This window comes from Adelges cooleyi, unplaced genomic scaffold (genome assembly GCF_023614345.1).
Source record: "Adelges cooleyi isolate 19-005CV unplaced genomic scaffold, UGA_ACOO_1.1 ACOO_flye_CR_arks_rails_tigmint_CR_PRNA_108, whole genome shotgun sequence".
NCBI classification, from domain to species: domain Eukaryota; kingdom Metazoa; phylum Arthropoda; class Insecta; order Hemiptera; family Adelgidae; genus Adelges; species Adelges cooleyi.
The window spans coordinates 7179770-7206688 of NW_026095761.1; the positions used below are offsets into that span (position 1 = coordinate 7179770).

General features: G+C 30.2%; 2 protein-coding genes across 5 annotated transcripts; one reads left to right on the forward strand and one right to left on the reverse strand.

Moving 5' to 3' along the window:
• Positions 1 to 332: 332 nt before the first annotated feature.
• Positions 333 to 2825, reverse strand: LOC126838264 (uncharacterized). The gene is made up of 5 exons (XM_050572560.1): positions 2428 to 2825; positions 1967 to 2247; positions 1591 to 1898; positions 1160 to 1337; positions 333 to 1094 (listed from the first exon to the last, which is right to left on the reverse strand). Exons 1-5 carry the CDS (start codon positions 2490 to 2492, stop codon positions 889 to 891), a joined length of 1038 nt encoding a protein of 345 aa, XP_050428517.1. The 5' UTR covers positions 2493 to 2825; the 3' UTR covers positions 333 to 888.
• A 177-nt stretch (positions 2826 to 3002) lies between these two features.
• On the forward strand, positions 3003 to 26701 carry LOC126838242 (leupaxin). 4 transcript variants are annotated; one of them, XM_050572532.1, is made up of 8 exons: positions 3003 to 3193; positions 16525 to 16748; positions 17338 to 17461; positions 18634 to 18745; positions 19442 to 19574; positions 23385 to 23720; positions 23797 to 24027; positions 25436 to 26701. In XM_050572532.1, the coding sequence occupies exons 1-8, from the start codon at positions 3181 to 3183 to the stop codon at positions 25700 to 25702; spliced, it is 1440 nt and encodes a 479-aa protein (XP_050428489.1). In that variant the 5' UTR covers positions 3003 to 3180; the 3' UTR covers positions 25703 to 26701. The 4 variants fall into 4 exon arrangements, with proteins under 4 accessions (XP_050428489.1, XP_050428479.1, XP_050428505.1 ...); XM_050572522.1 differs by lacking the exon at positions 3003 to 3193 and adding an exon at positions 6330 to 6738; XM_050572548.1 differs by lacking the exons at positions 3003 to 3193; positions 25436 to 26701 and adding exons at positions 6335 to 6738; positions 24538 to 24850.
• The last annotated feature ends 218 nt before the right edge of the window (positions 26702 to 26919 follow it).

Below are 26919 nucleotides of genomic sequence, written 5' to 3' on the forward strand. Positions count from 1 at the left end.
ACTATATTTATTAGTTATCGCTAAACCTTTTTGGTGTATTTTAAATCACATTATTTTATTTTTGTAGTAAATAATTAGAAGCTCAAATTTTAAATACACAAAACTATTTTTGACTTTTCAATGAAAAGTAATTCATAAACGATAAGCAGTGTTAAAATATTATTATTTTTTTTTTTAAATACCGATAAAAGCAAAAGATCTTATTAGGACAAAGTTTATACTTATACTCCTTGTAATAAATTGGAATTGAAATTTTTTTTAAAATTTAGTAAGAAATAATGAAGAATTAATGTTCAAATTAAAACTAAGAAATTAATTATGACTTTCTTAAAAAAAAAAAGCTTTCTAAAAGAACTAACTAGAATGAATTATGAATTCATGTACTTAGTTAGAATAACAAGCTAAATCAGGCTATGATTAACAACAATTAAAATAACTAAAAAATTATTATCGTCTTAAACATAAAAATCACTACTATTTTCAGTCAAACATGTAAACTAGATGCCGAGAGCTGGAGAATTAACCTTTAAAACTAGTAAACATAATCGAGTCTCATTTTGTTTTACTCCCAAGAACAATTTGTGGGATTTATAAATTATAAAATAAAACCTTGAACCAAATCTACAATCATATTTTGCCATGTGTTATTTTTTCCTGTTGACTATTTTTTTCTTAAAAATTTGTCAACTATATTAGTCTATTTAATATTTATACAATCATGCAAATAATCAACTATAAAACATTTTTCAAATTAACATTGTGAATGAACACAATACAATTTCTGACCCAATAAAACTTAATAATAAAATTAATTGGCAACACTTTACAAAAACTATGTAAAAATTAAGCGGTGGGAATTATATTAACTAAAATTTGTACTTGTGTCTATCAATTAGAAGGCCATATGCTTGGTAAAGGCGTACGTAATGGGTTGTGATGTGCAGTGTATTCGACAATTTGTTGAATAATAGAAGGAAAGGCTATGAAACCGTACATTTGTCTCCACTGCAACTCACATAAATGTTGTTCAGCGTGTGTTGTAGACATGTCTTGTAATTGAATACATGCGTCCACAGTAGTAGCCCAGATTGTTTCTACAATAATAATTTATAAGTTAACTAAACCATAATACATGTGTAACTAAAAAACAAAACTTTACCTAAATTTTTTAAAGATTTCTGGTCATGGTTGATGTCTAAATTGATTAACGCTTCTGTACTGATCACCTCTCCGATTCCAGGTAAGTTTCGTAATAACGGATAGAGCATTTCATTTGTTACAATGGTTGAACCAGGCATTACATGACTTTTAACCATTTCAACAATCTTATAGTTTTCCTATAACAGAAATATGTTTATTACTAAATGAGGTATATTTTTCAAGTTGGAACCATACCAATGTGGCTTATCTCGTGCAACTAAATTTTTCAGATTGCAAGATTTTAAGATAGCAAAAACTTATTTTTAATTTTTAAACCTGTCCAGTTAGGTTTTTTGGGTATACATGACCCCATATTTTTGATTAAATATTTAGCTGGGTGGGTTAAAAAAAAACCACTGGTAAATGAGAATGTTCCACGTTAATGTTTACCTTATTAGATCCTTCTAGTAGGTGAGCCCAAACTCGAACTGGTACGTGTGCAGTGTCGGCAATACACAATACTCTTTTAGAAAAATTATTATTATGTGAAGTTGTTGGTGTGTTTAGGCTCATATTACCACCTGGGAAAACATCTACAATAACTACGATATCAGTTCCGCCGAGTTTGAATTCACCGACCTTTGTTTTTAAGTACCACTCTGCTACTTGAACACATCCGTTATATATTCGTTTGGCTACGTTCGCTTTAGTACGTCCCTCGCCACCGACATCGCTAAGAGGTAAATTCCTACACCAACCTATACGAATGGTAAAAAGTATTGTATTACTTTTATCGACTCAAAAATAATTGTTAGTAGTAACGTACCGTCAATTACTTTAAGCGCATAGCCTAGTTCGCACTTGAAATCCGAGAAGAATGAAGCGTGTCTAGCCGGTACCTTCTTCTTGCATTCCAAACACACCCAGTTGTACTTGTCGACGACACGAGCGCGGTGCCATTGCATTTTGTCAGTAGTCAGGCACTCGTTGTTGGGGCATTTTTGCTCCTTGGCAATAAGACCGATTTTTTTCAGCCATTCACAGAGGTCACCTTCGCGACCTGCCACCAGCAGCGGTTCCACGGTAGTTTCAAAGAAATTCGGATCGCTGTAAACATCCATCGTTGTAGATTGCACGAGATTAACAAACAAGAACGACGGTTTTTACTTTATTGGCACACAAAGGGATGGTGACCATTGCAACAATGATTAAAATTAGTATAATTATTACAATAGGGGTCTGATCAATATAATAGGCAGCCATAGCTGCGGTGGTAGTGGTACTCACTTGAAAGTCGTGTCCTTTGCCATAGAGACGAAACTGTCGGCGGCTATGAATTCGTCCGTGTCCATTGCACTGGCACACCGGTGTCTTGCAAAGGCTACTACTACTACCGGGTTTTTTTTATTTGGCCGTTGCTTATGGCTAAGGTGTAGGGGTAAAAAGGACAGAAGTGACGGGGACCGCGTTCAACGGTAGGACGGACGACCATCGGGCACGGATACGACAAGCCGCATCATGTGCTTGTGGAAAAACAAAAAATTGAACGATGATACTGTTGTGTACATGTGTAGACGGGTATAAAAATAGCCTGTTGAATGTGGACCGCGAAGGGGGAAAGGGACGAAAGCGTGACTGTGACGGACGGAGGGGCATGCGGCGGCTACTTGTGAGCACTGCTCGTCTGTTTGTGTGTGTGTGTGTGTGCTTGGCGAAAGGTGCGTGGGTGCTTTTAAGATAACAGGTAAACATGGAAATGTCAGCTGTTATTTAGTCTCTCGCGTTTTGAGACGACCGTTCGACACGGCAACACCGCATTTCTGCGAAACTGATAACGTTTTGATAACGTGTCCGTATTATAAACATTGCAGCGAGTGTTGTGGACTATGTTGTTATTATTTTTAAATTTTTTTCATAATTTTATTTTTCAAACAATTTGCTGTCAATGTCGTTCGTTTTTTAAATGATAAAAAAACGCATTATCCTGTTCAAATCTTAGTGTTGAGTGTGTTACAAATTTATTTTTCGTTACCTCGGAAAATGGACGATTTAGGTAAGTCTTTGTTTGAGTTATTACAGCAATTAAAATTAAATTGGTACTTGGTAGTCTTAGCAAATATTATTACTCAATAATGTTGTACATTTTGTACGATAAAATTTGATTCAAAATTGTGTTTAATATTTTATTTTTAAAAAATCCGTTCAGTACACGGGCATTGTAGATGTATGCAATTAAATTGTTGTCCAATTAAAAAATATTAAATATTAATTAATACATTTTGTTATGTGCAAAGAAAAATCCCTACTAAATTAATAGAATCAGCCAGAATTATTGTTTAAGATATTATAGTTTTATGATAATAAAATAACGGCGTAGAATTAGTATGAGAAGTAAGTAGGGCACTTGGCCTTTATTCAGTCAATATGTTTTATTTTATTCTCAAAAAAATCTTTTTAAGATGATGACTTTTTATTAATTTTTTGTTTTCGGTATTATGTAATAATTTTTTTTTAAGTATATAAAACAAACAATTTTTAGAAATGCTAAAGGCATATAGTATTATTATTTAGTGCTAAATATCATATATTATTGACATTATTTCTTATTAACTTTTTTTTTTTCATTTAGAAATTCAATGAAACCTGTCACTCATTTTAAATATGTAGTTAATTAAAATTTAATTTTTTTTCAAACACACTTGTTTGTAATAGATTAAGTCTCAACTGAACCTATTAAAACAACATTTTGCTACAAAATTTGATTGTAAGATCGGTGAAATTTAAAATACCATTTATATGGTAGTCCCACATTGACTGTTGCTTCCGTTAACTTTCCCACCACGCTTTCACAATATTGAACTTACTGAAAATACAACTATCTAGTATTAATCATTATCAAATGTTATTGTGATATAAATAATTTAAAAGCAATTGAAATTTTATTTTCGGCCATTATAATTTGTGTAACTAATAAAATATCATTATACAACTTACAAACAATAAACAAATCAAATATATATTGAAATTTATTTATAATCAATGTATATAAATGATCATAATCTGGCAAATGATTCTGATGTTAACGGATTATTATTTGAAAACATTTAACAATCAAATATAACCTATTTAAGCAACAAGAGAACCATTACACTTTGTCTTTTTATGGTTTTTCTTGCTGTATCCATGTCTAGCGTTATTTTTCTATAGTACCAATATTTTTTTTATTTTTCCAATTAAAGTTGTATAAAACACATTGTGTAATGTTTCAAAAAAGATATGAAATTTGTTATAATAATAGATATATACTAAAGATAAAATGTTATAAAATATGTTCAACATTTTTTCTGAATTAAGAACCCCTACTAGTAGGTAACAATAATTATTGACATGTAAATGGCCAATGGCCCCTGACATTAAAGGGGCCTCACATCAATTACACACTCTTTATAAAAAAAAGTTGCAATTTTCTTTATTGTTTAATAATACAATAAAAATTGTTGTTATTACATGAGGCTAAAATTCTGTTTATGGGGAGAAATTAAGTATATAGTGTACAATGTATGGAGAGTTGGAATGTTGAAAGATTTCTAGAGTTTATAGGAGGAACAGTTATATAAATTAAGCTAAGTAGAAAATAAATATAAGAAACCATAGAGGTTTTTAATATGTTCTTTGGAGTTGCTTTGAAATCTTAAAAAACATTGTGATTGCAATTTGAAATGTGGTAAGTACTTTTATGGGTCAGCTGTGATGGTAAGAATTAAATATTTTTGTAGCAGTTGCACTTTAAAAGAAATTCGGTTTTATACGCAATTCTGTTCTAGCAGAGACTGGCTCCATTAGACCAGCCCACGGCGCTGCATTATATTATAAAAAGCCTAGAAGATATTTTTATTGTTTTTGAAAAAGTCTCCTGTTGTAAATTATAATATGACAATAGTGAATATTATTTTAATTAATATGATTTAATAATATTTCAAGCAACTTACCTCTGAAAACTTTGGTGATGTATAGATTTTATCCGCAGTAGTACACAATTTCAAATGAAAATTACATCTATATTATACAGTTTATCTGGGGCAGAATATAATATTGGAAAGAGTATGGGGTACAATCAGACCACGGGACGACAAAACGCAATAATATCCTTAACGGTTATTCTAAATACTTAAAAAAGCAAACACAAGAGCAATGACTAGTTTTTGGATAATATAGGATAAACTTAAATGCGTCATCAATGTTAGATAATATTATGTTGGTCATCAAATATTGTTCTTAATGACTAACAAACATCATCAATATGTAGATTTTAGATATTAAACAAGGAGTAAACGTTTGAAATAGACCAATGCCTTCCTCAGCTAGATTTTTATTAAAATAATTATTTTATACAGTGTTTTATTAGTATTACTATTGGAGAATTGTAGTCTTTACTAAGCTAGGAACAATACAAATTTCAACTATATTTGAATATTTGATGCAGGTGATGGCATACAAAAAAAATAGAGATATCAAATTATTTAATGTTTTTTCAAATTTTGAGTAACCCACAATATTATTTAACGTAACTTAACAAACCAACGCCCGGCCAACAGCCCCTTTTTTCCTAGTCTAAGCTCACGCCCAACTCCGCTCACAGCTGCGGTCCACTCTTTGCAATATTTGGCCTGGAAAATTTTCCAGTGTCCCGATCTGTCAGCCAGCCCCTGGTTGCTACTTTTTAGTAGTAGTTGTATAATAGTAAATAGAGAGAAACAAAATTGGGAGGCATTTATTTATTCCATGGGAAGAGGCCCCCAAAAGTATTTTAAGTTAAAAATGTCTAAATCAGGCCCTTGGTATGTTTTAAAAATGATATAGAATTTAATAGTTTTAATTAGAAACGCATTATACCGTTGTGATTTGTGTGTTAATTAATTTATGTTGTATTTAATTAATATGCAAGTACGAATTTTAAGTGTAGCAAATATTTATGACAGATACTTGAACGCATTATATGGATTGACCACATGGCCATCATTATAACTATCATTATCAAAAACAACAACCATATCGTTTGTACAAGTGTGTAAAACGTTTGTACGCATATATATAGTATACATAATGCTAGTGGTTTAAACTTTTATTTGCCGACGAAACTGCCGCTTGGCCTTCAGGATTGCTTATTATCGCATCTCCCATAGCAGTTTGTCCAGTGGCTGTTGACACACGTAGTGTTATTCCGTTCACGATCCCGTAGAGCCGCGTTAGCTTTTATTTTTGAGTTTATTGTATACATTTTTTTTTTTAATGGAAAGCTTAGAGGAGGCACGGGTTGTGTGTGAATCTGGCATGACTCCTATTAGATAAAAATAAATCCCGGAAATCAGGACCCTTAGCACGCGCAACACCAGTCCTATGTCGTCCGTCGGTGGTATTGTTGTGTTTTTTCTTAGCGTTTTTTCCCGTCGGGTTTCGTTTAATATTTATTGAGTTTTTTGCGGATAATTCTCCAACACAAAATGGATAAAAACATCTATGGAAAGATACAGCCCCAACAATATCACGGCACATATCAACCGTACCGGTGTACCAGGAAAAACGGTTCCAAACCGGGTTGTAAGTTGAAATCGTATTTTGTTATTATTCGTATTAATTTAATTTGTTATAAAAAAAAAATCTAGTTTAAAATACGAACTTTCTGTACGGAAAATTATTTTTCTTGATAACACCCAAATCTGTTGTTTTATACTAGACGATAATTTGCCAATAATGAGCTATTAATTTGTAACGACATGCCAAAAAAACACCTAGCTACCGCCAATTGTATTAGTGTTATTGCCAAAACCCTTCATAAGCTGCTGTACACAGACAAAATAGCGGCATAATGTTTTTGAAGTTTGCTATGATCTATTCTAATTTTGTTGGTTCTCGTCGACTTAGACATTAACTCTCTCTAGGTTGTTGTAACTTTATTTTCGAAAATCCCTAATAAGTAATGTCATGGGTTGCTATTATTTGTGTTTCCTTGTATTATATCTTCTAGTTGTTTTTAATTAAATAATAAATTATATTATGTTAACATAGTATTTTAATTGAAAATACAAAACTGTTCTTTTGGGTTAACTGTGGCAGTATTATTATTTAATAATTACTAAGTTTATATGGTTTTATTTTCAAGTATTATGATGCATTTTGAATAGAAATTATTGTACTTGGCGATCATTGTTTTGATACACACATTGACGGATCTACTATTGTGGCACGTTTTAAGTAGGCCAACCCATATAAAGTAGATTCCAAATATGGTACCTATTAAAATCAAATGCAGAACTGATTGCATGCAATAGAAAGTTTGTTTGAATGTGCGAAATCACGAGGAACTGAGTTAAATACATTGTCATTATGACGAAACATGGATGTTTTAGAAAAGTACTAAATAAATAATACTACTAATTATTGCACATGGTCCATGGATATAAAATATAAATCGTGTTGTATCATTTTTGGATCATAATTATTTAAAATTGTCGAAGGTCATTATAGAACGAAACACATGATTTTACTTGTCATCAGATTTAAACGTATCCTTCAACGTGTACAATTTTACCAATATTTGAGCATAGCTTGCTATAGTTGTAATAATATTTCCAATGGTTGATTTAATTTATTCCAACTGGTCAGGCCTTATTTAGATATTTTAAGATTTAGGATGAAATAAAAAATGTGACCCCTGTTCTCTATTAGTAAGAACTGCAACATCGATGCCGATGGTCTAAAACCTAAATTTTAAAATTTGCGGTCCTTTTCTTTTTTTAGATCTGATCTTTAATTTTCTCTTGTAAAAAAAAAAAACTACAAAATTCTACATTATTTGGAGACCAGTGCTAAATCCAGCAAATAACATATAATAAAACACTCTATTTTAAATACATTTTAGGAAAATATTCAAGCTTACAAAACATGCTAAAATTATCACAAAATGGGATTTTCTATAGCTTTTGAGGAGATTTAATTAATAACCACAGACGTGATAAAACAATTTGAATTTGAGTCATTAAACATTTTTTACCTATGTGAAAAATAGCGCTTGTGGTTAAATATTAATATTCACCTAAGTGAAAAATGAATAACTCCCTACCCGTACGAAACAAATGTCAACACAATTTCTATTTTTATCATTATTACCGAACGTGGAATAGAGGTAGTCGAGTTGAATGCGCTCCGTGGAAACATTCATCTTGGCAATTTTATATCGTAAACGTTAAATATACACATGCAATATTTATTTTTCATTTCAAAACTTTTGTTTGGTTTTAAAGCAATGGATTGTTTAGAAATATGATCTTATTATTATTTATAAAGTTAACAAAGGTGACGCGAATATTTCTCAGCATGCGATTACATAATTTATGTGTATAGTGTAGATAATATATAGCCTTGCACTTCATATCACATTAACTATTAATCACTGATGTAAGTTTAAATTGCTTATATCATTGAAAAAATATCATTATTCCAGGTATTAAAAAAAGAGACAGTGGAGGTATTCTTTTGCATATTTCTACTGAGACCCTATGTGTAATAATTGGATATTTTAACTCAGTGGTGTATTTTGAGTTTTTTTTTTTTTTGAAGAGGGAGGGGGTGAGTTTTGATAATATTAAACACTCAATTTTTCAATCATTAATTATTACATCTTCATTAAAAGCTGTCTATAATATTTGTGTGAACAAAAATTTCTGTATGTATTACTGTATGTTGTAATACATACACTAAACTGTTACACTTTTTAAACGATTAAAAATATTTAATTTTTTTTAACTATTTTAATGTTGTACTATATTATGCTATTTTTCCTGGTCATATTTAGAAAATAATCGGTAGACATATTATTAAGCCCTGTTAAACATTTTTTAAATAATAATATAACAATTCTTTTACAATAACAAATATTTCATTTTTTTTAAGTGTAAGGAAAATAAAAATGTATACTTTAGCATAGTAATGGAAACTTAATAAACCAATAGTGGATAACAAAAGTGAATAGGTTTAGAGTATAGTAAATTAGCGTATTATTGTTAACATAATCAATTCGTATTCAAGTTAAAATTATGTTAATAACTTCTTTGTACATATCTAGCGGTGTAAAAATTATTGTAATCATATAGAAAATATTTTATCTTAGTATAGCTTTGCACATCTGTAGATTATTATAAATCAATATCGCCATTACTCATAAATCATAATATCATAACTGTAATGCAACACGACAGTAAATTATATGCGCATTCATTAAAACCGGTTATTCTACATAAAAACGGGAACATTATTTTGTTATTATTTTTAATCCTTAATATTGGACGAACAATTAATATCTATAAACTATTGGCCGGAAACATGTATTGTAGTGTAATTTTGATGTAGAGCACTTAAATATAGACTGAAACGTTCACGGACCATTTGTCTTGTGTCTATAACTTCCTATATATGTTACGTATCTTAGCTTTAGCATCGGCAAAAGTGCAACACCTTTAGCAAAATACCTTGAACGCCCACTGAACTCCTCCCTGTATTTTAATATTATCGTATTATCATTGTATAAAACATATATAGTACAACTTGTGTAGGAGGATGGTCTTGATTTGGTCAGGATGTCTTATTCTTTTTTTTTTCAACAACCAGTTAGTCTTATGAATAACAACTGTTTGGTTCATTGAATTTCGTTTTTTATCATGACCGTTTTTTCGTATCCGATTTAGCAGAGCTTTTTTTGGATTACAAGAATACATCTAAAAGTCAAAATGAACGGTTTGTTTGCATGTTTTCTTACCGAATAATGATGTTACAACATATTCGATTTTATTAACCAGAATTTGTGTTAAGTTTTTTACTATATGACTAATTGGACAATAAAATACATATTTCAAGGTTCTAATACTAATTATATTCGTGATTGTTTAACGGTTCCATTTAAACTATATCAGCATTCAGCTATATTATATTACTTTTTACAATATATGTGTACCAGTATCGGAAAAAAGGCTCATTTTGCTGATTCTGATTTCAAGGTATGGTTATACCATACCTTTGCATATTAAAATAAACTAATTTATTAATGCATTTTAAAATTCAAACACGTATAGCGTTTTGAATTTTGGACTATCAAACTCGAATTATTAACTAATTATCGAATAAAGGGAATTTCATGTAATTCCACGCGAATATACCCTTTTCCGATACTGGTACACAACATGTGCATATAGTTCATGTTTTTAATGCGTAAAAATATAATTATCTGTTTACTTTTATAAACGTACTAATGTAGAATTCTCAATTCAGATAAAATATTATAGTTTAAAATGTTAATAAACTGTGTTTAGAGAGAATGCATTCCTTAAATATCATTATTTTTTTTTAAAAGATGAATAACTTGCTTTTCTTTTTAATGAACGGTGAATGTGTGCATTCTACTTTGAACAGGCTAGAAACCGGAATTCAAATATATGTATAATTCTAAAAATATCTTTCTATTTCAAAAAATGTGGTCTTTTATTTTTTTTCAAATCAAAATTACGTAATTACTTAATATTATAACAATATTTAATACAATTTCGTCTATAAAAACACGTATAAAAATATTATGTCAACCAGTAATTTCTCAGCTTCCAAGCTAAAAATTGTAAGATTATAATTTTAGTTTTAAATGCATTCTATGTTTGAACGAATACGAATAAATTAATATTGACATTATAAAATAATTTATTTATTCATGTTTATATTTGAGGAGTGTAAATGCATTTATTTAAAAAAAAAATCCAATAGCCCAGAAAACATTTATATTTTAGCTTCTATGCTGAGTATTCTAAACATTTTACCTAATATTGCTGAAACTACCATAGGTATAATTAATAGCTTTGTTCCACGGCTACTTTCATTATCAATTGAAAATAGTTATTTGTTTTGAACCTCATGGAAAATGTATAAAACTTTGCCATAAGTTCTTTCCTTGCTACGCCAATGCACATAACATTCTCTAATCTCATGCATATTCAATGAGATTCTTCATATTATTTTAAATTGCATTGTGATTGCTGCGAACAACAATAATATATCCGGTATAAAATTAATAGTTGTAATCGGGTACGGTGGAACGGTAATCGATTTATATTCATATCAATCAATCGTAGTGTTTGGGTGTAGTCAGGCTAATAATAGGACTATAAATATTGACTACACAGTGACATAGACAGCTTGCTAACGCCTAACTCTAAAATATGATTTATATTTTTAGTTACTATAAGCTCAAAACGAAAAAAAAAACCCTTTTCCAAATGATTTGTTTCAAAAACGTTGAACTTTTGCCAAATTATCGAGCGTGAAAGGAGTTCTGCAAATAACATTAGCGACGGCGTTTTTATGTATGTATTTGTGTACTTAGGGGGCGACACGCCTACATGTGCATAAAAAAGTTTTTAGATCCAAAAAGGTGTTTGGTTCTATTTCTATTTTAAAAACAAACGTTCTGCTGGGTCCTATTAGCCTCGATATGAATTAGCCAGTTTTCTGTGTGCGGCTCTTGGATTCCGACTGAGTATAATATAATAAACGTGGGCCTCAGTCTTTCTTATTTTATATTTTTGTAATCTGTTGGTTATAATTTGCGGGTCTTCGTGCGTACCAAAACCCACACATTGCGTGCGTTTTTCGTGTCATAACAATCATTATTTGTCTGTTTCTACAACTTGTGATAAATATACCATACCTAGTGCCGACTCTGTCCTATGACACGGGCTTTTTAACCTTAAGTGATTCCTTGGACACACATGACATTGAACGTTACATACCTACAAATATTTGTATAATAATAATACGTATAGTTTTTTTTTTTTTTAAATATCATCATGGGCGTGGAATTTGCCAGACGAGTTGCGCCGTCCAAACACGACATGTCGACTTACATTGGTAAATTTACTTTTATATGTGTGATAATACACGTTTTCAAAAAACTAAGCAAGTTATACCGCCGGGTAAAATAAAATTAGTGGTTTGACAAATCTCTTATCAACTCTAGTCTCTATTACTGATATAAGTTTTATTTTGATGCATTGGAGTTTGGGTTGATAAACATAAGTTTTTTTTCTATAATGTCATCGAATGTTTAGCACAACTGCTAAGCTATACGACATATTATATTATTTAAAATATTCGCGGCATCATAAACCACTTTCACATTACTTTTAAGCTTTAGCTATTTGCAATCGGTGTTGTAAAATAATTGTGTGTTAGTAGAGCACGGTTATATATAGTATATAAAAATATTATAAATGAAAGCAATTATGTCACCAGTCTTCTAAAATTGACAAAATGAAAAAAATAATGGTAATTTTAAATTTTTCTGGCTTAGATAATAACAGTTAAAATAATGTGTTTTCTTGCATAATGGTTTTTTTCACACGGCCAATTTTGGCACACTCTCAAAGTCCATACCGTAAAAATAGTGTTTAAGAAAACACCTAAATTTTGTGTTTTCTTATATATAGAATGTTGTTTAATTTTTTCATAATATTTTCTTTTAATGTGTAAACTATAAATAATAATTTAGTTTTCCGAAATTCAATGTCTTTAATTCGTGTACTTAATTTTTTGAAAACAAATATTTTATGTCTTCTAAAAATAGTAGTAATTTAAGTCTAAATAAGTATTTAGTGACCGTCTTAATTTTGTCTGATGCATAAATAAATTTTGGTGAATTTTATTCGTTACGTCTCATTTACTTAGCTAAAAAAATTGGCATAACTTTTTTTTTAGAATTTAAAAATATTTATACTAAGTGTTCATAGGTGTGTATCATTTTATACATCATTAAATTTGCAAGTCATGACCTATTTAATTTCTAACGGTATTTATAATGAGTTAATATGATAATAAAAATTCATAAATATTCTATTAGTCCTAAGTTAAAATTTATTCTTTTCCCTTTTTGTATATCCTTGTTTATTCTTTGAACGTGTTATTATACAGTTTGAGGTGAGGATTTGCATATTTTATTAAATTATAAATTTGTTCATATTTGTCTGTCTATTTATTTACAATTTACAAGTTTGTTGTAGCCATTAAATAATGGACTTATAATACCATTACCAATATATTCTGTAATATTTTAATGTATATTTAGGTAAAATGTAAGTACTGCTTAGTATTTATTATAATATTAATTTAAGCAGTTGCAGTATATATCAGGTACCGTTCTTACTATTACTGTTAGCCAAATGCCAATAGAAACTAGTTATGTAAGAACCAAAAATTATTGCGCAAAAATCTTAAAATTATACTTTTGTATTAAATGTCTACAATTGTACTAACTATAATAAATAGTATAGTGTTTTAAAAATATTATAATTATTTATTTAGATTAGGTACCTAATAAATTACAATACTTCAATTTTGGATATTTTTTTTTAATCTCTACCAAATTTTCTGACTTTCACAACATACTTGAAAACATTTTAAAAAAAATTTTGTTTTTGAAAAATAGAATAAAGTTATTTAAGTTTCAAAAGATGATAGCGTTCTGAAAAATACTAAAAAAGGTAAATATTTAGTAATTTTTATGACATATTGAAAGAACATAAAATTTAAGTTTTTAAAAAGGAAAAACTACAAATTTGTTCATAATTATATCGTCTTTTAGGACACTGGGTCATAGTTAAACACCTGTATTATGCATTTTAAAATAAGATAACAATAGATATTTATGATTATGGTTTATACTTATTTCGTGTTAAATATTTTTGTTTCATGAAACTAAAGTGAATGTAATATGTGTTCATATCGTAATCTTACCAACGAACTCGATTTGATTGTGTAATGCAAAACTTCTAGTTTAGGAATTATTCAATAGAAAGTATACAATTACTTAGTTAATATTATAAAGTAGGTGTAATTGTGGTTTAAGCCTTATTTATAACTAAATTCATAATTTTGTTTGTATACAATTTGATTTGTTTTATTGTAATTCGAAAACACATATTAATCTGATAAAATTTAAGTTTTAATATTCAACGTAACATGTACGAAATTTACCAAGTCCTAATTTAAACATTTATAAAACAATACACAGTGAGAGTAAAATCCATTTTTCTGAAAAACATAATTTACATATTTAATATAGAACACTTGTTTAAACAGCGACAGTGTGCTATATTGTGTTTCTATTATTCTCGTGTTACTAAAATATTATAATATTGTTTGTATAGATGCTGGCTATTAGTTTTTTACACTTTTTTTTAGGTTGATTTTACAACTATTTCTAATAGTCAGCAATCATGTTTTTAGTTATGATTATTTCGTATCACTCTATCTAAACTTAATAAAAAAATGTTTATATTCTTACAACTAGCATTCAAAATTGTTCAAATTGGTTTTAATCTTTATAATTATTTCCATTAAAATTTAAACGTACTTATTGGCGATAGTAAGCTTTTTTTTTTGTTTCATTTTCCTTTCAATTTTTTTCCATAAAATATACATTCTCAAAATTATAACATTTAGTTGATTTTTTTTTTTAATATTCAGTAAACAGTATTTAGCATATCATAAACTATGAAATAAAAACTGAAATTCTGTAATAACGTCTCTCCCAACGAGGAGACCTATTTTTTTTAAAACAATTTTCTACTGTACACTTTTTTTGCAAACTAGTACTGTTCTTCGTCTCCATAATCTATGATAAAAATGTTATTGAAAAAATAGATTATTTACGATGTACAATACTATTTCAGATCGATAAAAAAATACATCTATATTTTTTTCGCTGAATCCGAATCCGACACTTGAGATTTTCTTTATTACGATTAGTTATTTTTTTTTAATTTGAAAAGCACGGATTTGTTGTTTTTTTTAAAAAAGCGTGTTTGAAACGTTTAAATAATATTTTTTTTTGTTTTATTAGTTTTATTGAATTCAAAACTAGTCTAAGAATTAACATAGAATTTATTTTTATGTAAGCAAAAAAAAAAAAAAATTGAAAATTCTGAGTTGTTTTTTTTTTTTTCAAAAAACGAAATGTGCAAAAGAAAATACAAGGTCAGTTTCGGTTAGGTAAAAATAAATCGGTTTCGGAAAAATAGATGAATATTTTTTTTTAATTCAGTTTCATATTTTGTGGAGGGTAAAAACTGTATCTGTATAGACCTATTTTACATAAAATTGAATATTACACAAAAGAAGTGTCTTATCGTTGTTGCAAAGCTGAATTTTTGAATTTGTATTTTATCACGATTTTTATTTAAAAATTAAACAACCAATACTGGGGAAATTTATGGGGAATCTACATATTGTTACAAACTTTTTATACTAGTAGTGCACATTATGTGTATGTACACAAAAATAGAGGATGGGGCTAAAATTGTATAGTATTTGAATTTTTCTAGTTATATTAGCGTTTCGGATTTACAAAATAAGAAATAAAACAACTGGGTAATTATTTTCTTAGAAAATGTCTTCTTGTATTTTTTTTTTATTCTTATAATAACAATTAAAATAGTATTAAATACGTATAAAATATAAATATGCTTTGTTAACATAAATATTAACAAGACAAATCCTATACCTATAGCATAGTATAATGGTCGCTCCACTATATTATATTGAGCTAACGTCTAATTTTTGCACAGAAATATGTTATAAAACTCTATACTATTGCCTAGAAAAGTTATGCTTAAAAATGTGACCTAATTCCACGGTAAATTATGATGATTTTTTTATTTTTTTACTTTCGTATTACGTTTGTTTAATTAAGATCTCTGGCTAATGAGTTTTAATTTTTTTTTTTGAAAGGAACAATTTATAACGTTACACCGTTATAGTCATGCACATGAAACTATTAATTGTAGAACGATTAAACTTTGTCAGTCCACGCCTATGAGTCCACTGTTATTAGTTATTACACATGTTTATAGTATTCACTCAGCAGCGAATAAATATTGTCAATAGGTGTAGCGTACGGTAATCGTGCATGGCCGTAGGCACTAAAAAAAAGTCCATACCCACATTACCAGCTGTAGACCTAACCCACCTGTGACTATATACTTGGATGACTTCCGGTCAATTAATACAATTTAATACAATGTTTTTATATATATATAATTTAATGTAAATTAACAACACACCGAAATCAATGCAAAACGCGCGGAGGATTGTACCCGTTTCTGTGCATAGGAGGTACCTACTCCTACGCAATAGGAACGCTGAGTTTGTGTACTGCAATAATGAACTGCTATCGGTCGTGTTGCATGATCACATTAATCACATTGTTTAACAAAGATTTCGACTATGTTGTAACAAATTATCGACGAACATTTGCATTGCTGTATAAATAATCGTTTTGTAATTTTTCTGTAGACGCTTTGTTGGCTGATTTGCAAAGCACCATAAAGCAAGGCAACAAGGCGAACGGTGGCGTCCACGGAGGTTATGGCAGTATCAACGGCTTGAAACCTCGTCTTCCTCCGGCCGGTTCGCCGGCGGTAACCAGTAGTCCGGTTTCACCTGCTGACTATGCTACCGTACGGTCGCACAAAATTGAACGGTCAACGTCAAACCCGACAGTCCGGCAAGAATTATCGGTGTGTATCTATTTGTATCTTTGAATTTTGTAAAACGCTTCGATGCAAACTTGCAGACATAAAATGATGACATTTGGCTGAAATGCGAATGGCGATATTAACGAAAATGAACGTTGTCGTCTTGTGTGTCTTTTAAATTTTAGTCAAAGTACCCATTTTTAAATTATTTTTAAGGGACTGTGATCTTCACTGGTTTTATTAAAAATTGTTATTCTGGTCTCTTTATAACTAATACGCAGTAACATGCTACATTAAACAAGTTGGTAAACTTATAATGACTCAATCATCACGTGTAGTAGTGTAATCCACAATAAACGTGCGAATTTGTTATTAATTATTTGTAATTAACTGATAAATTATAATAAATATTGTAATATATGGATTTGACTCATTGTATTGTAATTACAAATTTGTTTAATGTTAATAGCTATTTGGCACTACATTAATATTACATAACCTAAGGAATTTAGTATATTAAACGATAATAATATGTTTGTATTGTTATAATATGTTTTTTATAATTAGTGTAAAAATGTAATTAATGACAACAAGCAAACTATATTAATACATTTTCTTTTTATTATTCTAGCCTACACAGCCCAAGAATGAGTTAAAATCATCAAAAATGACTTCATCGTTAAACAACAATCTGTCTGAACTTGATACGCTACTTCAAGATCTAAGTAATTCGCGATACGCGGATAACAAAAAATGTAATTGATTATATAACATTTAGTAATAGAAATAATTAGTCTTAAACACTTATTTAAAATTAATTGCTAAATAATTTGATTGATATTTTAATTTTTAGTAGACATTCGTTTATGGGGTTAAGTACCCAAAAACGGATATCTATTAAAATATTAATCAGTGCAGCTATAGGAAGTAAAACATTTGATTAATTTATTACTATCGACTTTCAAATGAAATCCACAATATCTTAAAATTAAAAAAGTTCATGTTATGTTTTAAAGATTAAACAATAAGTCTATGGCTGTATAACATTTAACAAAAAAAATCAAAATTAGTATGTTAAAATTAAAAATACTTTTTGGTGTAATTTACTTGTAAGCCAACATTTAATTCGTGTAATAATTTACTGCGAAAGTTTTAAATTAAAATCCTACATTTTAGTATGAATATTAATCATTACTATTTGTGACGACTCATCCCAATTTCGTATAACCCTAACACATATGTATTAGTAAGTCTTAAGGTTGTGAAAATGAATGATATATTATGTTAACTACCTTACACTAATCAAAATGATTATCGAATTAAACCTTAATTGAATATTTAGATCATTAAGTTAAATTAAAACGGAATTCAGCTTAATAATGAAAATAGTTTTACTTTCCTAACTTACATTTCTTAGCTAAATATCAGGATTGCAATACAAATAATTACGTTAATAAAATTAAAAATTTTTAATTTAATCAGAATCTTCCATATTTTTATCATATCTTGTTTAAGTTTCAAAATTTCATTCGTTACATGAGCATTAAAAATGTGCACAACTTTGTATTGAAAGTAAAAGTTTAATGGTGAAAGTTAAATGTAAAAAAACAAAGAAATTTGTCAGTGAGAAAAGTTAACTGAAAATAAGATAAATAAGAAGTAATAAAATAAGAGATGAAATACATTTTAGGATAATTATTATGGATGACAGAGAAACAAAATAAAATAAATAAAAATATTGAGGAAGTAGGTATCTATTATTTTCTAAAAAAAAAAAATATTAGTTTCTAAAATATTAACTGAGGTTTTTAATAAAATTGTATAGAATTAATCTTATTGTACAAATATATATATATTATATATAATTTTTAATAATATATTATTTTAAAGTCAACAATAACTAAATAATAACATTTTTATGATCTAGATGTCAATGGAGATTCATATTCCTTTCCAGTTAGAACCACCAGTACCATTCCCAATCGCCCTTCAGTCGACTCTCTCTTAGATGAATTAGATACGTCAATTTCTTCTCAAAGGTAATCATAAAATTATTTATTATTATTATTATAATGTACAATGTGATAATTTATTTTTGGAACTTATAATTGTTTTGTTAGTAATCGTTTGGTATAATAATTATTTCAATACATTTTATTTTAACTAACTTAATTATTGCTTATTTGAATAAAAGTTGAAATAACAAAATCAAATATATAGTTATTTTAAAAGAACTGGTAATTTGAGTCAGTAAAATATAAGTGTATTTAAATCAAATATGATTCGAAGTTATAAATAATAAATAATTTATTATTTAAAATAGTAAATTAAATGTATTTCAAGTAAAAAATTATTTGATGAGCTAAATAAAAATTGCCCCGTTTTGATACAATACAAGATATATTCCTAATATCCTAAAACGTCAACTTCTTACTAAATGTTTACCTGCATTTTGACTTAATAACTCAATTTTCTTCTTATTATTTATTTTTAAAATTGTAAAAGATGATTTTGAAATGTTTGTTCAACATTTCAATTTATTTTTTGTATTTTCAGTAAAATCGTTTTTAATTTATATTATAATATAAATTATATTATCTGCGCAGTGGAACAAAACATGACTCATTTATATCATAATATAAATACAAATAAATAGCTATTACCTATTATGAATTACCCACAAATTTAATATAGGTATTGTACTAATTAATTTTATATATTCTACAATTCATTAGCAATAATGGTCAAATACTTAAGAAATTAATGATGGAAGAAACTACTACGACAACCACTCGCACAGTGTGTCCTACTGCTTCTTCGGCTACTCGCGAACTGGACGACCTGATGGCATCACTTTCGGACTTCAAGGTAAGAAAATATTGTTATAACACACACTTGTATTTATATAATTCACTATTTTTGGCATGACAGTTCAATTGTATTTATTTTTTTTACTTTTCTGACAAGAGTATCTCAACCATTGGCGACGTCAAGTCATTTTTGTTGTTGTTGTGTGTTGTGTCCATAATGACTTCATGTATTTTGGCATCAATAAATCTTAAAAAAACACGCAGGTGTCCTGAAATACCTTTTTGAAAAAAAAAGTAGGTTCTATTATAACGTATAGTAAAAAAGGTAAACGCAAATCAAATTATAATATATTCAATTTTTTTTTTTTTTAATTAAAATTGTAATATGTATATTATCGACCAACTCGCGTTTGTAACACGGTGAGATTTATTAAATTATGTTTCAAGTTAAACATTTTTAAAAAAACCTAAGATCTTAGAGACCAAAAAAAGGCTTATCCTAATCAAAAAGGGGTTTCATAACATTCTGTCCATATTTATTATTTAAACGTGATGTTGTCATTAATAGAGTGATCAAAATTTATGTTATGCCCATTCAAGCATAACATGAAGATTTTTTTTAAATTTTATGGGTATTTTCGGTTTCTACATTTTCTTATCTTATTGTGAACAAGGCTTAGCCAATTCTAAGTGCTAGAAAAATTTTGGAAATAATAAAATGTTTAATATGAATCTTTTTTATATGAGCTGGACACCGTTGGCTACGTCTTTTGATTCTGATTATAATGTATTTTTCTAATTACACCTTAAAAATGTACTAATTAACTAGCATTACGTCTGAAATAAATAAAGTTAGATTAATGATAATCAGTTTTTAAAAACATCTTTTTAATATCTTTGTATTATATTTTAGGCGATAGGATTTTGTTTAACTTAAAACGTTTACCAAAAATATATCATGACTAACGCAATAGGCAACGAGACTTAATGGGCGGTTTTATTTTTTGGCATAATATTGGCATTAAATTGTCTTTATTGATGAGCATAATTATAATTAATATTCTCCGTTGTCTGTAGATAAATGCAAATGAAAAGACCTTCTTGAAACGTAGTTCTTTCATCAAGATAAATATTAAAAATAATGTAATTTTAAATTTAAAAAAACTAGGTCATATTTTAGTTAACAAATTATAGTATTTGTTGGTCCTTCATCTAACATTAGAATTCATAAATTTCATAGTTTTTCTTTTATGATTGTTTAATTGAAATACCATATTATTAGTTAGTGCCCAAAAGTTCATGCGTTTGCATGTTTTTATAGAAGTGTGTAAAAAGTAACTAGAATAACTACAAATTTGAATTCAATCCAAACTTAACATTTATTGTACATAGTTTTTTACTTTTTCTTTACAACCATGACTTTTAAGTAAACTTGTTTACTTTTCATAATTTACTAGTGAGACAATTTCTCGACGTTCTAATCCACTTGTAGTTAAGTGTTGGCGCGTGGGACGTTTTATTTCGAGTCGTTAAATACTTTATAATCGAGTAAATTTATTAGTACATCTCAGAGATGTCTAATGTATACATTTAACTCTTAACTCTTGACGAGGACGATGCATCATTGTAATCACATTGAAATTATTCTTCTTGTATCTAACCACGAATACGGTATTATTTTTAAACTCGGTGAATAAATTCAAACATTAAAAATTACTCAAGTTATAATGTCCGTTTAATTACTGCGTGTTCGAGCCGAGTATATCGGCTTAAGACATCTGGTGGAAAAAATCTATGAACGAATAGCTGCCAAAATAATATGCAATTGAACAGTGTAGGATTACGCATCACACATTGATGAAAACAAATAAAAAAAGTCCTCGAAATAGTTCAAATATTAATAAAACATATTCAAGGTCAACTTTACATTTTTATACCACAATATAATAAATATCAAAGTTTGTGCTGGCCATTAATTTCGTTCTTCGTCTGTATGTGTATTTTTGTACTGATAATATATATTATTGTACCATAACGAATCATTTCGTGTTTGGCTAAACCACCGTTTTGTAAAGTTGTTGTTTTGTTTTGTATCATTAGAAACTTCAAATGGGTCATTTGGTATTTGAAAGTCGCCTATTATTTCCCGATAAAAACCTTTCATTTCGGCATTTCGAATAAAATTAGCGTTGTCTTTGGTTTAATATACGATTTTATATTGTTTTATATGATTTTAAGTAGTATATGATATTTTTTTAAACATATCAAGTTGTTGCATTTTGAAAGAAAATAAATTTGTAGGGCACCTTTTATACATGATTAAAATATTACATAATATCAACTTTCAGTATTCAGTTGTACTAGAATTATTGTGTTAGTGTTGGAGCTTTTTTCTTGGACCTACCTTTAATTTTCAAATCCGAAAAATATGCCTAATACAGTGAAATAAAGAAAAAAAGTTTTCTCTCTATCCGGGGGAATTGCATTTCTTACAGTATAATATAATTGTATATCAGTAGTACTCTCCATGAATATAATATCTCAAAAATTTTGAACTATGTCAACTATTTTTAAAAAAGTTTTAGCAAAGTAATGTGTACATTTGTATGGTGATATTCTCGATTTTTAAGATGAATGTGTAAACTTATTTTGTGTTTGGCCTCATAAAGTACCTTTCGGATATAATTTATGGACAACTTAATTTGACTATCAACATCGATAACATCTTTTCCATAAAAACAATCATTTAACCGTACAAAAAGCTTTGAAAAATTTTTTGCAATAATCTAGTCTTAGTTGAGAGTTGATCTCCAGTTCATTTTATTTAATATATTATTTGGCGTTTTCCTTGATCTTCTCGGCTAAAAATCTCATCTTATATATATCGTTCTGGATGATGTATAATTAACCACGCCATGACTTATCGGACTTTCGTCTGTGTTATTTTTTATATTTCTGCGTTCACCATTACTATTTGTCCGACAGACTAAAGTTTTGGTAATCGTGATTGTACATTCATATATATATATATATATGTATGAAATCGCGTAACACCATTATTCATTTTAGCATTGATTTTTCAAATGACGTTCCCACAATCGGCCTTGGCACCAGGCCGTGACCGTGTTCTCTGTTATTAGGATTTCCATAATGCGAAAGAAAGAAAAAAAGCTCGTTTTGTGAATTTTTACGGCATAACGCACGCGATCATATTATAATGTATTTAACCGTTCGATGTAAACAATTCGCAAAAATAAATCACTATAATATGCTGCGAAACGATCAAAACTATCTCTTTGACACTATGAATTTATGTCTGCCAATATTATGTTTGCCTCGTCTCCCTGGCCAGCGTTAACGCGCTCAACGAAATCTCGTTAAATCTGTTAATTGAGCCCTGTCAACGTCGGTCGCGTGACTGTGTGCGTGACTTGCCGGGCTTGGGTTGTTTGCTCATTGTCGAAAACGCAAAAGCAAAAAGCCGACAGAACTCTAAAACTCCCGGTTTAGTTTAGTGCAGTGCGCGGCGCGCAACGCTGTTGACCGCACTTTTTGTTGTTTTACCCATTATTGGCAGTCTCCAGAAATAACTTTTTAACGAGAGACTTTTCGTCTTGTCTCCCTTCTCACGCCGCCTGTGTAAGCGGGCGGAGTTTGGCAGCTATTAACACAACGGCCGTGTGTTATATACCGGCGGTCCGGACGTCGGTCTCCACAATCCAAACAAAACTCTTCGCCACCATCAATACACAGCCGCTTTCGATCAGCCCGTGTAAATGTCTTTGCAAAATCACATAAGCGTTTTTTGTTTTTTTTGTGCAAATTTGCAATATTGTTTATGTTGTTAATTTGTTTTTTTTTTATATAGGTTTCCAGTCCGGTACAAGCTAGCCACGCGACGGAGACGGTTGATTCGGCTGCGCCGTTGGATTGTATGCTGGGAAGCTTGACGGCCGAAATGAACCGCCAAGGGGTGAACACCACGCAAAAGGGCTGCTGTACGGCTTGCGACAAGGCGATCGTCGGCCAGGTGATAACGGCCCTGGGCAAGACTTGGCACCCGGAGCACTTCATCTGCACTCACTGTTCGCAAGAGTTGGGCACACGCAACTTTTTCGAACGCGACGGCCATCCGTATTGCGAACCCGACTATCACAACCTGTTCTCGCCCAGGTGCGCCTACTGCAACGGACCCATTCTGGACGTAAGACGATAGACCGCAGCGTTACTGCCCCCCATAAACACCTATTTCACACGTGTTTTCGGGTTTTCCCCTCTAGAAATGCGTGACCGCGCTGGAGAAGACCTGGCACACAGAACACTTCTTCTGCGCTCAGTGCGGCAAACAGTTCGGCGAGGATGGTTTCCACGAACGGGACGGGCGTCCCTACTGCCGGGACGACTACTACGACATGTTCGCCCCCAAATGCGGAGGGTGCTCCCGACCGATTATGGAGAACTACGTGTCGGCGTTGTCCACCCAGTGGCATTCCACCTGTTTCGTGTGCAGGGTAAGTCGTTGTCCGTTTATCACATTTACACTTTACACGATATATTATTTTCAGCCGTTCGGTGTGACTTGACGAAATTGATTTTTTCTATGTGTGTATGTTCGTGCTTGTGTATTTTTAGCTGTTTTTTTGTAGGTCACCGAAGCATATTATTTTCATACGTAAAAATGAACTGGCATACGACCAGTACACTCCAAAATCGTCTATTAATAAAATCTACAACCGCGTAGGCGGTGAATTAACATCATCTCGCCGTTAACCTTAATGCTGTCGGGAACCGAATCACTTTTGTTTGTTTACTTACTCTGTAGTACCGGCCGCCAAAAACGCTAAAACTATTATTACGCAACGCGATTGTCTTGTGACAGCCGCAGTGCGTCAACTTAACAACAATTTGTCGGGTCGGCCATAACCCGTTTGCTTGTTTTGTCCAATGTTTAACAATTATTGGCCGTCGGGTCTTCACTCTTACCGCCACTTAACGGTGGTCTGCAACGTTTATGCTTGTAGGACTGCAAGAACCCGGTGACTGGCAAATCGTTTTACGCCATGGAAGGAAAGCCAGTGTGCCCCAAATGTGTCGGCGTCGACGAGGAGGATTGATGAAATAAAATTTATATTGTTGTTTTTACAGACGATTGTTTTTGTCTAGAGTTATCATACACAACACATTGTTATTGCGTACAATCATATCATAACATGATTATTATAATTATATAAATTATTATTATTACTATTATTATAGTTCACATCTTTTGTTGCATGTTGAATAAAAACTATATAAATAATTAGTTGTTTATGTTGATTTATGTGTCTATCGGTGGATCCCTGTATTAATTACCTACTATAAATAACGCTAATAATCCAACAACAAAACGGAGCTCTCAATAAAAAGAGATTTTAATATGAGTAGCAAAAAAGGAAAAACCTTATGTCGTTGACAACATTTTTCTAACCTCCCGTGCAGTTTTTAATTTGTAACCTTTGTACGTCGATTGACTGAATCGTTCTGCATATCATTATCTTAATACGGCTAGTCCTAGCCGTGCTGTTCTTTATTATTTTTGTATTCCAAACACGTTTGATATCAAAGATCCGCCAAGTGTCGCTATCACGTGGTTCCCGGCGACAACGAGAGCGTCCTCCTGTCACTTAGTTCTGACATAATATCTCTCTACTCGTACCCACGATTGATGTCTTGTTTTTGGCATATGTCCATCGAAGCCTGACGATGGATGTAACCAACGCGGAGGGGGACCCGTGACACGTTTAACGATGATAAAATAATCCAAGTACCTACACCCATCCCTGCTGGAGCGTTATTCTATGATGGTTTTTAATACGGGGTGACCCCGATGATCCCATTGGACATGTGCGTACTGACCTCTGGATGTGTTGTGTCCTACAGGATTGCCGGATGCCGTTTGTCAGCGGCCAGTTCTTCGATCACGAGGGTCAGCCCTACTGCGAGACCCACTACCACGCCAAAAGAGGGTCTCTGTGCGCCGGTTGCCACAAGCCCATTGCCGGTCGCTGCATAACAGCCATGTTCAAGAAGTTCCACCCCGAGCACTTTGTGTGCGCCTTTTGCCTGAAGCAACTCAACAAGGGCACGTTTAAGGAGCAGAACGACAAGCCATATTGTCACATGTGCTTCGAGAAGCTTTTCGGTTGAACGCTTATATTATTATCGACAAATATTATCTATATTGTATTATTATTATTATGTATTCCCCTCAATACCTTTTCTATATTATGTATTGTTGTAAAAACGAAAGCTACTTTTATGTTGTTTTATTATGTACTTGTGTAGTACACGCAACGCATTTGGTGTACTTCATACAGCAGCGACGGTCACTATTATTTATTGATAGTTATTAACTATAATTAATTACTTAAATTCAATTAATCCAATTTTAATTCATTGATAATAATGAAGGTTCTGTCTCGAATATTTTTAATTAATGTTTACACGCTTTTATTAATATTTTATATCCGCAGTGCTAACAAAAATATTCATTTTCATTAGTCCTAGGTATATATTGTATGCCTAGGACATTTTATTTATGCCATCCCTACCTCTAGTTATTTTCTGCTTCCGTTACAATGTCATTCTTCATTCCACCTCTAAATCGATGTCCCAGGATTTATAAAAGTATCTATACCTGTACGGTTCTAACATTGTTAAGGGCATTCCAAATCGGCTTAGGAACGTTAGTGTTATTATGTTTGTGTTGTTGTAATAATATAGTATTGTACAAAGTGTATGTATGTTAAGGATGGGTAAATTTTAAGTAATTGTGTGCATGAATGAAACCAATTTAATTATTGTTGTTATAATATGTTATGAACAGAAATGTATATAAACTGTTTATACTTTTTCTATCCTAATCGTTTTCTTATTTAATTACTATTTTTGTTTTTGAGAATTTTGCTTGCATCTTGCTATTAAAATGGCAATCTATCCTGGGATGTCATTTTATTTCAAATTTGACTCGACAATCTTTGTCAAATACATATTTATGTATTATTTTAATTGAAACTTACACATAATACATTATTTAAACCATAAGTACTATGCACGAAATGAAGTATAACCATAATAATAATTTAATTTTACAGCAATAATTGTTTAATTAAAACTTTAAAACGACCAAACAAACATATAATATTTACTAATAATAAAAAACAAGATATTAAGCCTTGTACTAAAATAAATAGAATTATATTTTTCCTTATTATTTATAGTGTTAATTATTTTCTTAGTTTAATATTTAATTTTTACATACTTTACTTATGATTAATAGCCTATTAATATTCACTTGCGTTGTAGTTTAAAAAATGATTGTATCTTTTTAAAATTGTTGATTTAAAGTGTGAAAAAAAAGTATG

Bases quoted from the DNA above. Each gene is read 5' to 3' on its own strand.
- LOC126838264 (XM_050572560.1), bottom strand. From the start codon at position 2,492: ATGGACACGGACGAATTCATAGCCGCCGACAGTTTCGTCTCTATGGCA. The intron at 2,248-2,427 runs GTGAGTACCACT...GGATGTTTACAG, and splicing joins GCAAAGGACACGACTTTCAA to CGATCCGAATTTCTTTGAAA. The intron at 1,095-1,159 runs GTAAAGTTTTGT...TTATTATTGTAG, and splicing joins GAAATCTTTAAAAAATTTAG to AAACAATCTGGGCTACTACT.
- LOC126838242 (XM_050572522.1), top strand. From the start codon at position 6,642: ATGGATAAAAACATCTATGGAAAGATACAGCCCCAACAATATCACGGC. The intron at 6,739-16,524 runs GTAAGTTGAAAT...ATTTTTCTGTAG, and splicing joins AAACGGTTCCAAACCGGGTT to ACGCTTTGTTGGCTGATTTG. The intron at 23,721-23,796 runs GTAAGACGATAG...TTTCCCCTCTAG, and splicing joins GCAACGGACCCATTCTGGAC to AAATGCGTGACCGCGCTGGA.